Source organism: Thermobia domestica, chromosome 7 (assembly GCF_964235325.1).
Source record: "Thermobia domestica chromosome 7, izTheDome1.hap1.1, whole genome shotgun sequence".
Lineage (NCBI taxonomy): Eukaryota > Metazoa > Arthropoda > Insecta > Zygentoma > Lepismatidae > Thermobia > Thermobia domestica.
Window position 1 is genome coordinate 99773488 of NC_137460.1, and position 17277 is coordinate 99790764.

At 33.5% G+C, this 17277-nt stretch overlaps 1 protein-coding gene across 1 annotated transcript in view; it reads right to left on the reverse strand.

Moving 5' to 3' along the window:
- The window catches only part of LOC145689270 (pickpocket protein 19-like), a 176383-nt gene that overhangs the window by 119052 nt on the left and 40054 nt on the right, over positions 1-17277 (reverse strand). The window contains exon 5 of the mRNA XM_081763409.1: positions 6430-6554. Coding sequence (XP_081619535.1) covers positions 6430-6554 — 125 coding nt within the window. The remainder of the gene's footprint in view (positions 1-6429; positions 6555-17277) is intronic.

The following is a 17277-nucleotide window of genomic DNA, read 5'->3' on the forward strand; positions in this document are numbered from 1 at the left end:
TTAAGATTATACTGAAATGATTGAGTGGTCGACCTGCAAAATATCTTCTCCTCCATTGTTGCGTCTTATCAATTATGATGAAATCACACTCCTTATACAGAGTGGCGAGGCACCCGATTGGGAAGTTGTAAGAGGATTCCCTTGCCACTCACATGCTGTCGAGACTCTCGACTCGAGAGACATGTAAAACGGGTAACAGAAGCTAGATGAAGTATGTGGTGCTCAGTCAAGAGATGGATTTATCAGGGCAACTCTGCAATCCTGGACTATTATGCCACACTTCAGCCAAAAATATCATTTTGAAGTGAATCCTCTTTGTTAAAACAAGTGAAAAAATACAAAAATCAAATATTAACTAAAACTATGTAAAAAAACACCTGCATTGGACGGTTGGTTGGGAAGGGTGTGGGTGGAACTCGAACAACAGCCACCTCCTCGTGGTGAGTTCTGGGTCATTCCTGTTTACGAATTGGCGAGGAGCTACAGATGAAATTATTTTAATTTTAAGTACAATTTTAAAAAAATAAAAAGAGTTGCATGAACGGTTTTACAATGTTCATTTTGCTTTTTAAACAAGTCATTTAATTTAAATAATCCAAACTATGTTATACAAATGAAAAATGTTATCTTTTTGGAAAATAATTTTAAGTTATGTTGTGAATCCAAAAAAATACAACAACAATTTCTTACAGTTTAATACAATTTATATTAGAGAAACTAATCATGGAATCGATTAAATATTATTTATTTATAAGATAAAAGAAATTTAAAATCACAAGATTTTCGTCATTTTTGGTAAACTTTAAATTCGTTAACCGATTTTAATTTTTTTTCCTAATTTTCTAATCAGTACCAAAGGCAACTTTTCCTCGCTATAGCGACTTAAAATAAGAAGTTTCTTTCAGAACATTCTAATGTGTAGTACTTTTCAGACATGTAGTAGTTTGTGACCTATTAATAAATGTGGAAACAGCACATCAATATGTTGTTCCATTTACAAGTTGTTTCAGTTTAAATATTGACCTTTGATCTCGATCGTCAGTAATTTTGGGACATGTAGCAATTGACGAACTCTTATTAAATGAGGAAACAACATTTCAATATGTGGCTTCGTTTACGAGTTATTTAGGTTTAAATATATAACCTTTGACTTCGACGGTCAGTTCTTTTGGTACATGTGGTAGTCTGTGACCTATAGGGAAACAACACCTCAATATGTTGCTCCAGTTACGAGTAATTTTAGTTTCATTATTTGACCTTCACCTCGATGGTCAGTATTTTTGGGACACGTAGCAGTTGACGACCTATTACTAAATGAGGATACAGCATCCCAATACGTTGCACCGTTTACGAGTTATTTGAGTTTAAATATTTGACCTTTGACTTCAATGGTCAGTACTTTTGGGACATGTAGCAGTTAATGACCTATAAATAAATATGGAAATATTAACTCAATATGTTGCTCCGTTTACAAGTTATTCGAGTTTAAATATTTGACCTTTGTTCTCGATGAACAATATTTAGGAACATTTAGTAGTTCATGACCCCTTACTAAATGAGGAAACACTATCTCAATATGTTTCTTTGTTTGCAAGTTATTCGGGTTTATTTTTTTTTTTACTTTTACCTCAAAGGTCAGTACTTTTGGGACATATAGTACTTGATGACGTATTACTAAATGTGGAAACAACACTTCAAAACGTTGCTCTGTTTACGACTTATTCGATCTTTGATGTTTGTCCACGATGGTAAATACTTTGGGAACATATAGTATTTGATGATTTATTAATAAATGAATAAACATCACCTCAATATGTTGCTACGTTTAAAAGATATTCCCGTGTAATTTTTTGATGTTGACCTCGATAGTCAGTACTTTTGGTACACGTAGTACTAGATGAATGCTTGTGTAATTTCTGCTATGTTACATAGAGGTTTGTTAAACAGAGCGAAAACACTCCTGCTATTGGTTCATATTCTCTAGAAAGTGGTCATAAAAGAAAACGAATTTTCAGGGTGTTCAATTTTCCATAGTTGGATTTTACGTGGGTAATGGCGTATCGTGCTACACTGGACTATCGAGTATATCGTATCAGGTGGGACCTGGATTGGCTTCTTATAGCCCAGATCGGGAATTTTATACTACTTAAGACCTATTGTAAATCTTTTTGGAAATCAAACATTGATGTCTTCACTTCCTCCTCTGTTTGGTAACAATTCAAGTGGAACGAACGTTTCGTTTTTTCACTCTTTCTATTGGTGTAAGGCCATTTCGAGGAAGTGTGTTGGCAAGATCAAAATGTGTGATATAGTTAACACACGTTATATTTCTTTTAATAACAAAATAATTCTCCGCCAAACGCAAGACCATATTTTGTCTTACGTTTTTAGTTGTGGTGTTATTTTGTATCCCAATATAAGGCACACCGTACAATGGGTAGTACGCTTTTTAATCTGCTCTCCATCACTATATGGTTCTGTGGTCGTGAAGGTTCAGAATATCAGATAGGTTTGTCCTTTGCATGGAAAACCTTTTCATTATTTCTGGACTGATTTCCTACATCTTCAATCTCAGAATCACTAATCATATCAGAAACTTCTGATGCTTCAATTTCCCAATCACGTTTGCTACTTTCAACTTCACTGCACATAATATCCTCATCTTCATCCTCGAACAACTAGCTAATTACTTCATTAGACAGCACAACCTCAGAAGAAGAAGCTATTATTTCTGACTTTCACTTACATAAACACACACTAACAATTTCACTAGCTTCACCGCAAAAATCAATTGATATTATCGTACCATATAATTAATCATTTAAATACATTCAACCTTTCTTACCACTCAAATATATAACACAAATTACTAACTAGTCGATTGGACTCACGTTGGTCTTATGTGCTATGAAATTAAACAAAATATTATATAAACGTATTCTGGCGTATATTTCTTCAATTCCGAATTTTATTCAAACTTTGCATTACCTACAGATCTATAAAGAGACATGTATTGAGCAAGAAATCAATACCAGAATAATAAAAAAGTATACGCGATGAGTCCCTTGGACTCGTGTTGCCCTTTAAGGTGTAAGGAGTAAAATTGAGCACTTTTCAAATCGAAGGAAATTGTGATGTAAGAAAGTGAAAGTATGAATTAAAGGCAGGTAAACATCTATACATCATTTGACTCCAATGTATTCGACGATCCTCTATCACTGATTCCCAGGGTGCTTTGTAGTCGCCCTTCAGGAACATGAAACCTCGGGTGTCGAAAGTCACTTACTTCTGATGGAAACTCAACAGTTATAATAATCATATAGCCTGGAATAACTCCGAATAAGAACTGTCTGTTACAAGAAAATAATCTTGCCGCTGAAAATAGAAAATATTTGAAATTAAATGAAATCTTCACGTTTCACGTCCCACGGATATGCAGACTATGGTAAACAAGACGGTGATGGTAAGAAATAAAGTAAATGATCGAATGAAGTAATTGGGAAATATGAGAGAACCCGAGAGAACTCACGCACTCGGTTTTTGTCAAGTACAATGCTTACTTGGCGCTTACTGAGATCGTACCAAGAGCCCCAGGTACCAGAATTAAACGCTCTTCCACTTAACTACCGTGGCACCGCCATTGAAGAAGCAATACATATCTATAAGCTACATCCGTTATCGGCATGGGTAAAGTTTAGGTTTCAAATTCAAGATTGGCGGTGGGTTTCGTTCTACATCATCATCGTTGGTTAAATCCGTGTAACGAACTGTTATATCTGTCGTTTTCCCCTAAGGCATCGTTCATTGAATTCTTACTTCGAAGAATAGAAGGTCAGCTGATGAAATGTAAAATGTGTACGTTAACGTAAGACAAGGTGAGGTTTAGAAACGCGAACAAAGGAACAAACTGTGTGTTTATTTATTAGAAAAACTAAAGTAAAGAGTCAACACGAAGTTGAAATTGCATTTTGCTAAACGTCCAAATGAGTTATGAGTTAAGCTGAAATGAAGGAAAATATAAATGTAATATGAGGATTGATCTGATAATATATATTTACAGACTCTGGTTTCATACAAATCAAGTTTATAATTCTTATAAGATCTCAGTCCAATGTAATATGCACAAAACTTGTTTGTGTTTTGTTATTAGTATCAATATTATATTATTCATTGTGCTCAACACGATATCTTCGCACAAGTATTTCTTTACTGTTGACTTTTGGTGCTGAATTATTACTTGATATGACTTGTGAAGGTAGTAGATTAAAACACAATTTCATAGAAATTAGAGAACACTTTTTAGAAAGCAGATTTCCTATGCCACTATGGCAGCCATTATATTATGTAACTTATACCAGTCGTTTTGCACTCCATGAACAAACTTGTTACGTTCATGCGCAATCAGTATCAACATATGAAACGAGAGGATTGAAATTGTATTTTGGTTTTAGTACACGTCTGTATTTTATTTAACACGAAACTTAATACGTGCTCTGGTGATCATAATGTTTCATCATAATTTTCAGATCAGCCTAAATGATGTAAGGGAAAATCAGATGTTTGAGGACAATTGTGTTTATTGCTATAGGTATTGGAAATGTGCAGTTTAAGGTAATCACTGAATTCTCTTCTAGTAATTTCCATTTTAGCAATTGAGTTCTATGTAATAAAGGCCCATAACTAGAAACCATGTTCTCAGGAAACCGCGTGTAAACGTTTCCAATATAGACATATTTGTTATTGAACGTTTCTACATATCCACTCTACAAGAGAATCATATACTTATTCTTTCTCTTGTACAAAATACAAAGGAACTAACAGTTTGTTTCACTATAATATAAATATTAATGCTTTATAAGAAGTTTACATAGGTACTTTTTAAAGAGAACGACGTTACAGGATTCTCACATATATGTATCGCAGCAGCCGTATGATACACTTTGTAAAAATGGATAGAGAAACATAATTGAAAAGTAAAAAACACAGTATAAAGTAAAAAGAACGATATATGTTCAACAGTAATACATTATATTAGTCAATTTATTTTGTAGAAGCTGGATATGTAACAGTCATGAACACTAGAAACATTTTATTCATTATGTAGGGCTGGTAAAACATACTCATGAAGATAATCTGTATCCTCGCTGTTTGGTTCTTGGTTTACGGTTTGGAATTAACGGAGCACTCACTCCTACCAATCAACAGTTTCTAGGTCCAGAAAAAAGCTCCGTATCTAACGTTCTTTGGCTCCGTTATGTCTGCTCTGTAGTAGGCCTGACAGCAGGGCATATGTTTGTTCCTGTGAACCACTTCCCTATAATTGAGCAAATGATTTTTCTTCTTCCTCAGCATTTAAATTTTTGCACCTGTCCACTAATGGAAACTGCCTTTCGCTAATATTTTTCCCACTAATGGTTGTATAGTTCTCATTTAAGTTCCTTTTCTTTTTTCTTTGTATTAGGATCGTTTTTGACTGTCTTTTCTTTTTCTTCGGATTATAATCCAATTCGTGCTAGCACCCTGTGGCATGTGAAACGTTCTCCAAACAACTTTGCTACCAACATAACTACAGCAGATATTCGCTTTCATTTCACGACGCCCTCTATTTCTCTACTGTAGCAACATTAAGACTTAAGATATAAAAATGAAATTTTCCAGATGTCAAAGAATTTAAAAATGCAATTTCCCTAAAAGAGACCTAAGCTAGTATGGGGTCCTATTACACTCAGCTACTCAATTGTCAATTGTATTGAAAACCAAAATTGTGTTAAAACAAACTTAATGTTCTTCTGTACTGTTTCAAACATATTATGTTCATATTTCTTTGTAACTTCACCATCGCATAATGTATTCAGATAAATCTATAAAGAACTTATTGACACCATTTGAAAATACTATAGAACCAGTACGAGAAGAAACTGGAGTAGCTTCTTAACTTAAACAGAATGCATTGAAATTGTTGAACGCATATAATAGATCACAAGCGAATGAACTTAAATCATGAAACTCAATTTGACAGTCTATATGTAAATATGTATATATAACTATAACAATCAGATAACAGAAAGACAAACAAATAACATTTAATTGGAGGAAAAGGATTTATTGAGAAAAGAACTGAAGCACTTAGTTGAAACAACTGGAGGGATCGATATATTACAATAACATCATTATTGAACGATTCAAGTTGTAATTTGTAATATTTAACTGTTCCATAATTGTTTGTAAGAGTATCATTTGACAGTTTCAATTGTAAAGTAAATTTAGATACGTCAGAAAATTATCAAAGTTGATAGAAAAATGAAAGGAACGTAGGAATTTGAATTGCTTTGAGTGTGAATTTCTAACCAAATATATTGAATTAAACAACGATATAAATTTGAACTAGAACGTGCTCAAGTCAGGCTAGAAAGTACAAGTGTAACTTACTTGATTATTGTTGGTAAAACAGAGTCGTACGCAATGCATGGTCCTAAAGCTGTGTTAAGGATATCGCCAGTTGTAGTCTCGTTAGTGAAAATATTCATATACACCATTTTAGGCATTTTCCGTGCCTGATGAGTATAAATACAATAGCGACATATAAATTATATTCATTAACTTGAACATATATTTAAATATATTTATATCTACTACATTAATAAAATTATAAGTAGTTTTAAAATATATTTTCTAAAAATGTTATTACTCGTGTGGTGATTTGAAGATTTTTCCTTTTAAAACTTAAAGCTAGAAGTACACCATTTGGACATACTCTTTGAAATTTCGTTTTGTTATATGAATAAACAATATTTGAAGGAATCTGTTTTTGAGAAATAATATTAGAAAAATCATATTACGTCATAAATGTACAGTATGCTGGCAGGCAATTAAAAGATTTATCGTATCAGTCCCGCAATTATGCTTGAATATTAGTAGAAAATTTCTAAAGAAAACTTAAGATATGTTTTCATTCAAGAAATAAATCTTACCATTTTAAATTCTTCACATATTTGAGCTGGGAGAAACTTAAAATTAACTAACTATATTTTAATGTTTGGTACGAAATTAGTATTTCTAACAAATGTGATAGATGAAATAAAATGCAATGGTGAAATGAAGAATGTTATTACTGTGACAACTTAACTTATTGTTGGGATTTGATTCGTTGCACTGGTGAAGTATTACACGTTTCCACATGCCAATCGACAGGGTTGTACAAACAAATACGCACTTAGTTCAATGTAATTGAGACGTGTATGGTAGGGAAAATGTATTTCAAGAAGAGAAGACCATTACAGTGCAGATTCATCTCTAAAATGCGCGAAATAAAAGGCGACAAGTTGGACTAATTTTCTAGGACTGGTGGAAGTAGCTTAAACAAAAGTGCTTTATATAATGATATAAATAACTAAATGCACAGTAGGATTGTAGACAAGCTTCTGCTCCTGTTGCATTTTATCACTTTTAGTGCGCGTGTATTATTATTTGCTTGAATTGGTCAGCTATTTTAAGTTATTTCTTGTCATTAATACAAAAGTTGGACTTTTATTAATAGCAGCACTCCTATACATACTCCTATACATTGTACAATGCAATCCAATATAATTCTTACCAGCGGTATGTTAGATGCCCACTCTTCCTCGCAGCTCAGAGCACATGTACTCTCCTGCCGTCCCCACCATGCACGCGCAGAGCCAGCAGTTAGAAGGCAGTTCTGAGTGAGTGCCTGTGAACTGCAGTCATGCTGCGTGAATGCTCGCGCAATACAGTCATGTTTACGAAGCCAGATCAGAGGAGCGAGTTGAAAATTAAACGCGCTAGAGTTAGGAATACAAAACAATGCTAAGAAGTATTGCTAGATGTTTGAGGTGCAAGTGCATTAACATACCATACATTAGCAAAGTTGGTCAAAGCTATTATTATTATTATAGTTATTATTATGCGACAGTTGCAACATTAAAGGTAATACGAATATTTTACGAAGTCATTATTGGTTTCCAGTGTGTTTCGGAAATGGGGTCGCAAAAGAGGACTTTCTAAGAAAGTAAAAAACAAAATGTGAAATGTCTGAAGGTTAATTTGCGAGAACTATTCTATCAATATAAAATGTTTCATTTGTTTGAAATATGAAAAATAGTAAAAATGTATATCTTTGAGATTCCTTGCTGTACTCTAAAAAGTCTGGAACTGTAACGAACTAAAAAAAATAAACTAAAACGTAAATAAATTTGAATATGATTGATAATTCGTTTTAATATTTTAACATCTGTTTCCAATCTCTATTTTCCTCGGTTAGTGTGTGCATGATTCTTACATCTCATTTCTAGATTAAGAAATTTGAGCAAACAGAATGCATCATTCACCTTCTGAGAGTAAATTAAATGCAAATTATTATTTTGAAGTATATAAGATTTAAACTAAATGCTGCAAGATTATTAGTATACTTTCTATAACACGTCGGCTATTCTTCCACTACGACTATTCTCCTAACTTGATAGGTGTCTTCATGAAATGAAAACAAGCGAAAGAAGGAAAAGTAAAATTATTTAAAAAAAAACAGAAATGAAGAAAGAAATTTCCAACTTGCCGAAACAAGGTTCAACTAACCAAGTCTCGGCTAGAACAACCCACTTTAAAATATTTTGTGGGTAATTTTTAACTGAGCAGTAGTCACTTAAATCATATTTTGTTTTTTAAACCAATTTTTGCGATATTAGTTACAAGAAAATCGGGAAAAGTGTACCTTGAATTTTCTCATTTACTTACGTGAAGACGAATGAGTCGTTAAGCGATTTCTAATGCTCGATTGAAAGGTATTTTGTTATCCGCATAATAAAATTATCAAAGTACAGTTTGTCATCTAGTGTTCGGTTGCTAGTAGTCGAACGTTTCGTATGGTTTAATTTATCCTAGCAAGTAGGTAACTTGTAACCAAGGTTTGGTTTATTTAGCGTTGAAAATTTTGTCAAAAAATATGTATATTAGTCAAACATATATACGTCTGAGTCGTTAGGATGGTGCAAGGTGATGAGGTCGCTGAGAGAGTGAATTTGTGCAGGTCCTTCCACAGCCCAAGTTTTTCAAAGAAGATAACATTGAAGTTGTAAGTGAATATTAGAGGAATTTACACTTAATTAATTTCTGATATGATAAGGTAACCTTCAAACTAAAATCGTTTAAACGGAGAGATCTTATGTGTACGGATTTTCCTATTATATTCACTTTCATGGCACTCGCTTAAGTTTGGAAACATTCGTACATTTGATGGTTCGCCGATATACTTCCAACTGAGTTATCCTGAAGAAAATTTTAGGCAGCAGCTCCACTCGCTCAACCATAGTACCGTCCCTGGCTTGAAAAGATTCTATATACTTCAATTACGCAATAATTTAATATATATTTTATGAGAGCTATTCCTAACTTTGTATATATATATCTATATCTATATCTATATCTATATCTATATCTATATCTATATCTATATATATATATATATATATATATATATATATATATATATATATATATATATATATATATATATATATGTAGAGAGAGAGAGAGAGACAGAGGGAGAGAGAGACAGAGAGAAATCACTTCTCTGGGTCTTTCAAATCGTTCAGAAATTTAAAAAAATGCTTGAAAAGAAAGTTATTTCGCTCATACTATTGTGTACGATGTTATTTAATTTAACACCCAACTTACGCTATTTCTCTGCTGCTACACACCCTCTGTATTATTAAAGTCACTAGAAAATGCCGACGTCATTGCTTATTAAAAAATCATATCAACCCAATAATGGACTCACATAAATTTTGGACTTACATAAACTCGAGATAGAGAAAACATTGAGTGGTGTCTTATCATCAAGTGCAGCTTTCAGGAAGGTGAAATGTTACGACTTGAATTTTGTTCTATACCCAATGATAAATGCGAAGACTTATATTTTTATAAATGCTTGAATAAAAAATCATATGGTAAATGGAGTTAAATATACATTTAGGCAAATAAACAATAAAAAATAGAGTGGAGCAGAGTTTGAACGTGAATCTTTTTATGCGTGAGTGTGACCAAATATTACTTTTTCTTCTGAAAGACTTGTGTCTTGGTGGGAATCAATCAATTGCGTTCAAATCTAAAAGGAACGCCTCGTGTGGAAGAATAGAAAATTACAATCTTTCACATGGAGTTTTTTTTTCGTAGGGTTACGTTCTTTATCTATTCCTGAAATGAATGTTATGAAAAAACTGTTCACATGGTCTGCACCAATTCGTAATTTAATTAGTCTTAATATATTTGTAACTTTATCGCCAAGGTTTAAAAGACAAACGTATTACAAGTCCCATATTTTAAGCATATGACAGAAATTCGTTAGTGGATCACACGACTATAATATATAATCTTGTGTTAGAACCTCCTTCGTACCTATCTGAATTTTTATTTTTGTCAAAAAGAAGAAGGATTAATGAAAATAAACATTTGAATCATTTGCATTTGAAACTGATCTCGTAAACCTTCGGGTAAAATTCTAGAAAAACTGTTGTTTTTATAATGGCCAAATCTTTTCTTTCCACTTCTACACATAGGCCCGTTGCTGTGGAATGTAATTGGTTTCTGGTCAAACAATGGCGATATGTGCCTTACACATGCCTTTTCAATATTAACGCAACATATTCTTTAGAAGAAAAGAAATTATTTTCATGCAATACCACCTCCGGGCTAAATACTCGATGCAGTAAAAGTAACTAGAAAATTTATCTTAATGTCTTAAGCGTCGTTAAAATTTATGAGATCTGGCGTTGTAGGTATGGTATGAGTTACCTATTCTGTTTTAACAGTTACGGGAGTTTCTCTTGAATTGCTAGGCGGAAGTATGTGTAGTATCGTTTTTGGACAGGGGAAGTAGCTCTAGACATAATATGTCTATTACTTTCGAGTCTCTCGAAACACAGTCCATAACCATCCTAGAAGTTATTTCAAGCAAATAATGCTACTCACTTCTGCCACGATAATTCTAGTATATTCTTGTCATACGTTATTCATTTTTCATCACTTATGAACTAGTTACAAAATATTTCAATTTTAATACATTTCAATAGAGATTAGCGAATAGGAATTAAATCCAACAAATGTTTTTGAGTCAGATCATCAGGAACCTAAAAGTCAAACTTGCAATTGTCTCAGTTTCCCTTAAGTATTAAATACTGTTTAGTAATTGGATATGCCATGACTGACTACACGCTGTAGTTGCTGGATTATTGCAAGATTACAATTAGCTTCTTCTTTGGCATGTCGTCTACTGAGAGTAGAATATTTGTCATTGAAGTTTTCAGAACAAAAGAAACTGAACAACCTTAGAACCATTACCTTTGATAACGTATGTTGGACATAAGAATACATACCTTTTAACTGACGTGCTCAATACTTGCACTTTATTAAATAATATTTTAAAATTAAACATAGTTTCTATTTTATTTTTTAAACATAGTTTAGAGAAGGTTCGCTCATTTTGATGGTGCAAAACTTCATGCCAAATTAAAAAAATTCCTACACCTTTACTTTTAACTGTCAGCTACTAAATTATCCGCTGCCACTCATAGATGCTTGTTACATGCACGCCGTTTTGTGGGAAAAGGCTCAATAATTTTATGATTACTACTTGCAGATATGGGATAAATCATACTTAGTATTATAATCCAATTTAGTAAAATATGGCGCGGAGAAGGAAAGGATGGGAACCAAAAATGTACAGCTCAGAAATATAAGTTTGACGAAAGTGAGACATCCGCCGAACTTCTTGAAATTTTGAAATGACATCATATGGAATGACACCTCGTTTAACCCTGGCGCAGCCAAGATCAAAATCATGACATAAACGATGAAGTAGTGGACCTAAGTGACCCCATTAGAAATTGTAATTAATTTTGTTCTTCTTGCATTTCTTTACACAACTACTGTTACAGTGGCTATATGTCTATTTTGTCTTGATAACATACTGGTAAAATACACAAGCAACTCAAGACATTGCTTTCATAAGAAAGTTATAGTAACACAACGTTTTGTGATCCTATCTATACTGTATGTTTCACTACATCCCTTTTTTGCAATTTATTCTTTATCATTCAGATTTAATGGACAGTTGTTACACATAACAATTGTTACAGTTTTTCTGTGCTTCCCACATTTCCATCGCTTAACAGGTTTCACATTTAACCTTTGACTTTGTATCCTGCTTTCTGTCGCACATGAAACACATTCCTCGTTTTACCTCCTTCTGTGTGTGTGTGTTTTTTTTTTCAGTTTCATAATCAGACAAACATTTAAGGAGTGTTCCACTAAAAGGATTATCAAAGCCTCAGGAAAGGCATTTATATGTCTTTATCTATGTCTCTCTCTCTCTCTGTCTCTCTCTGTATATATATATATATATATATATATATATATATATATATATATATATATACAATAGCTGGCTATTTCTATATTACGCCATGTTTATATATTATATGCAAACAGTTCATGATTTGCATTTATCGATATTTTCCTATCTATTTATACGTTCTTACGCCCATCCATCCATACATATTATCTCTATATATATGTATATCTATCTGAGCTGACATGTAGTAAAGTAAGTAGAGCGTCCGACTAGCAATCAAGCGACCTGGGTTAGTTTTCCGGTGAGTGAATAGAAGAAACTTCTAGAAATGAGTACCGGGGGCAACCCTAGGGCCAAGTTGATACTCATAAAGCTGCTGGGAAAACAGTACGCTGACCACGTGCCACCCTCAAAAAGCCGCGTGACAGGCCTTAACCCTTTATGTCTGTTGTGCCATGTGGTTTGGTTTATATATCTTTCTACCTGTTTGTATATGTCTGCCGTACAGGTATTATCAGTCAACACGGTTTAGTTATTTTTTGGGAATAAAGACATACTGCTAATTCTAATGAAAGATACCTTCTTGACATTTATTGTGAGAGACTGAATACAAGAAGGAAAGTCTCAGTAATGATGGCCGATCCTGGAATTCGAATCTTGAACTCCTGGATTATACAACAAGCGCGTTTATGCACTTTCTACTGAGTATATAGATACGTCAATATTTTTCTTTAAAAAATTATTGTAATATTTACGTAACTTAAAAAGTAAACTCATAATAAAATAATAAAAAACCTTACCGTGGTAAATTTGGAGTGACTTGAAGCGGTAAACATCATGTGGAAGAACTAATTTCTTGCTAAGTTCCTTTAGTAAAACATTCTGACGGAAACTGCGAAACTGACTCCAATCAGGGTACTCCGTAATGTAAATAATTCCTTTTATCAGCAACTTAATAATTTTTCATAAAGATCGTTAATATTCATGGGGTACCTATGGTATCCCACTATAACTAAATGAAGACAACATTTTAGGAGATGCGAAGGTATACAGTGGGGGCCTTAGGCCCCCCTAACGCTTATAATAAATAAACCATTAGCTCGTGGGAATTACCATCACGTGAACATATGCACACTTCGATAATATTAACGTAGCTAAAGAAACAACGCGCTAAGAAAATAACACACAAAATGATTTCAAAAAATAAAAATCTGTGGTACCTTAGATACCCCACTTGGCCGAGCGAGGGTTATAACTTGGAAATCGAAATAACTTTGTTGTGGGACCCATGTTAAAAATAGAACTGCTTTCCAAGTAAGACCCACCTTAAGGTTATTCATTACGTCCAAATAGTTTGTTTCTAAAACGGTAGATGGCGCCACCGTCACCAATGTTAACATATGCAACTAATAAAATTAAAACAATCAAAAATAAAATGAACAATTCAAAAATTAAGCAAAAACGGATATAATCTGGTTAATGGACGTTACAAAATCTAGGGAATGGTACGTGTCGATTTCACATATTGTTGTCAGTTTCATTGTTAGAGGCCATCATTGTTAAGTAAACAATCAACTTTATCTGCCGTACTTTCTACCAGAAACTGGCCAAACTTTGCACTCCCATTTAAGATTGAAATATCTAGGGAATGGTACGTGTGGATTCCACATATTGTTGTTAGTTTCATTGTTGAAGGCCACCATTGTTAAATAAACAATCAACTTTATCTGCCACACTTTCTACCACAAACTGACCAAACTTAGCACACCCATCGAGTTAGCACAGAGATATCTACTGAATGGTACCAGTCGATTTCACATGTTGTTGTTAGTTTCATTGTTAGAGGCCACCATTGTCAAATAAACAATCGTTGGATTTCTCCATTGTTAAATAAACAATTAACTTTATCTGCCATACTTTCTATCACAAACTAACCAAGCTTGGCACACTCATTTATGATTGAGATACCTATGGAATGGTACGTGTCGATTTCACTTATTGTTGTTACTTTCATTGTTAGAGGCCGCCATTGTTAAGTAAACAATCAGCTTTATCTGCCGTACTTTCTACCAGAAACTGACCAAACTTTACACACCCATTTAAGATTGAAATATCTAGGGAATGGTACGTGTCGATTTCACATATTGTTGTTAGTTTCATTGTTGAAGACCACCATTGTTAAATAAACAATCAACTTTATGTGCCACACTTTCTAAAACAAATTGACCAAACTTGGCACACCCATCCGATTAGCACAGAGACATCTAGCAAATGGTACCTGTTGCTTTCACATATTGTAGCTAGTTTCATTGTTCGAGGAAACCATTGTTAAACAAACAATTGCTGGATTTTTCCATTGTTAAATAAACAATTAACTTTATCTGCCATACTTTATACTACAAACTAACCAAACTTGGCGTACTCATTTACAATTGAGACATCTATGGAACCGTACGTGTCTTTTTCACTTATTGTTGTTAGTTTCATTGTTAGAGGACATCATTGTTAAATAAAGAATCAACTTTATCTGCCATACTTTCTACGAGAAACTGAGAAAACCTTGCACACTCATTTAAGATTGAAATATCTAGGGAAAGATATGAATCGATTTCTCATATTGTTGTTAGTTTCATTGTTCAAGACCATCATTGTTAAATACACAAGCGTTGGATTTCTACATTGTTAAATAAACGATCATCTTCACCTGCCATACTTTCTAACACAAACTGACCAAACTTGGCGCACCCATCGGATTACCACAGAGATATATACTGAATGGTACCAATCAATTTCTCATATTGTTGTTAGCTTCATTCTTCGAGGCCATCATTGTTAAACAATCGTTGGATTTCTCCATTATTAAATAAACAATTAACTTTATCTGCCATACTTTCTACCACAAACTGACCAAACTTGCATAATCATTTACGATTGAGATGTCGATGGAACGGTACGTACCGATTTCACTTATTGTTGTTAGTTTCATTCTTAAAGGCCACCATTGTTAAAAAAAAAACATTATCTGCCACACTTTCTACCAGAAACTGACCAAACTTTGCACACGCATTTAAGATTGAAGTATCTAGGGAATGGTACGTGTCGATTTCACATATTGTTGTTCTTTCATTGTTAGATGCCACCATTGTTAAATAAACAATCAAGTTTTTCTGCCACACTTTCTACCACAAACTAACCAAAATTTGCAGAATCATTTAAGATTCAGATATCTATGGAATGGTATGGGTCGATTTCACATATTGTTGTTTGTTTCATTGTTAGAGGCCACCATTGTTAAACAAACAATCAACATTAATAGCCATACGTTCTACCAGAAACTGACCAAACTTTGCACACCCATTGAAAGTTGAAATATCTACAGAATGCTATGTGTCGATTTCACATATTATTGTTAGTTTCATTGTTGTAAGACACCATTGTTAAATACATAATCGTTTGATTTCTTCATTAGTAAACAACAATCAACTTTATCTGCCATATTTTCTACCACAAATGACCAAACTTGCACAATCATTTACGATTGAGATGTCGATGGAACGGTACGTGCCGATTTCACTTATTTTTGTTACTTTCATTTTTAGAGGCCACCATTTTTTTAAAAAAACACTCAACTTTGTCTGCCACACGTTCTACCAGAAACTGACCAAACTTTGCACACGCATTTAAGATTGAAATATTTAGGGAATGGTACGTGTCGATTTCACATATTGTTCTTTCATTGTTAGATGCCACCATTGTTAAATAAACAATCAAGTTTTTCTGCCACACTTTCTACCACAAACTAACCAAACTTGCACAATCATTTACGATTGAGATATCTATGGAATGGTATGGGTCGATTTCACATATTGTTGTTAGTTTCATTGTTAGAGGACACCATTTTAAGTAAAGAATCAACTTTTTCTGCCGTACTTTCTACCACAAACTGACCAAACTTTATACATCTATTTAAGATTGAGATATCTAAAGAATGGTACGTGTCGATTCCACATATTCTTGTTAGTTTCATTACTGAAGGCCTACATTGTTTAAACAGTCAACTTTATCTAACACACTTTCTAACACAAACTGGTCAAACTTGGCACACCCATCGGATTACCACAGAGATATCTACTGAATGGTACCAATCGATTTCACATGTTGTTAGTTTCGCTGTTCGAGGCCACCATTTTAAAACAATCGTTGGATTTCTCCATTATTAAATATACTATCAACTTTATCTGCCATACTTTCAACCACAAACGAACCAAACTTGGCACACTCATTTACAATTGAGATATCTATGGAATGGTACGTGTCGATTTCACTTATTGTTGTTACTTTCATTGTTAGAGGCCAGCTTTGTTAAATGAACAATTAACTATATGTGCCATACTTTCTACCAGAAATTGGCCAAACTTTGCACACACATTTAAGATTGAAATATCTAGGGAAACATATGTGTCGATTTCTCATATTGTTGTTAGTTTCATTGTAAAGATCACCATTGTTAAATAAACATTCGTTGGATTTCTCCATTGTTAAATAAGCGATCAACTTTATCTGCCATACTTTCTACCACAAACTAAGCAAACTTTGCACACTCATGAACGATTGAGATATCTATGGAATGGTATGTGTCGATTTCACATATTGTTGTTCTTTCATTGTTGAAGGCCACCATTGTTAAATAAACAATCGTTGAATTTCTAAATTGTTACCTAAACAATCAACTTTATCTTACACTCTTTCTACCACAACTAACCAAATTTGGCGCACTCATTTGCAATTGAGACATCTATGGAACAGTACGTGTCGATTTCACTTATTGTTGTTAATTTCATTGTTAGAGGCCAGCTTTGTTAAATGAACAATCAACTATATGTGCCATACTTTCTACCAGAAACTGACCAAACCTT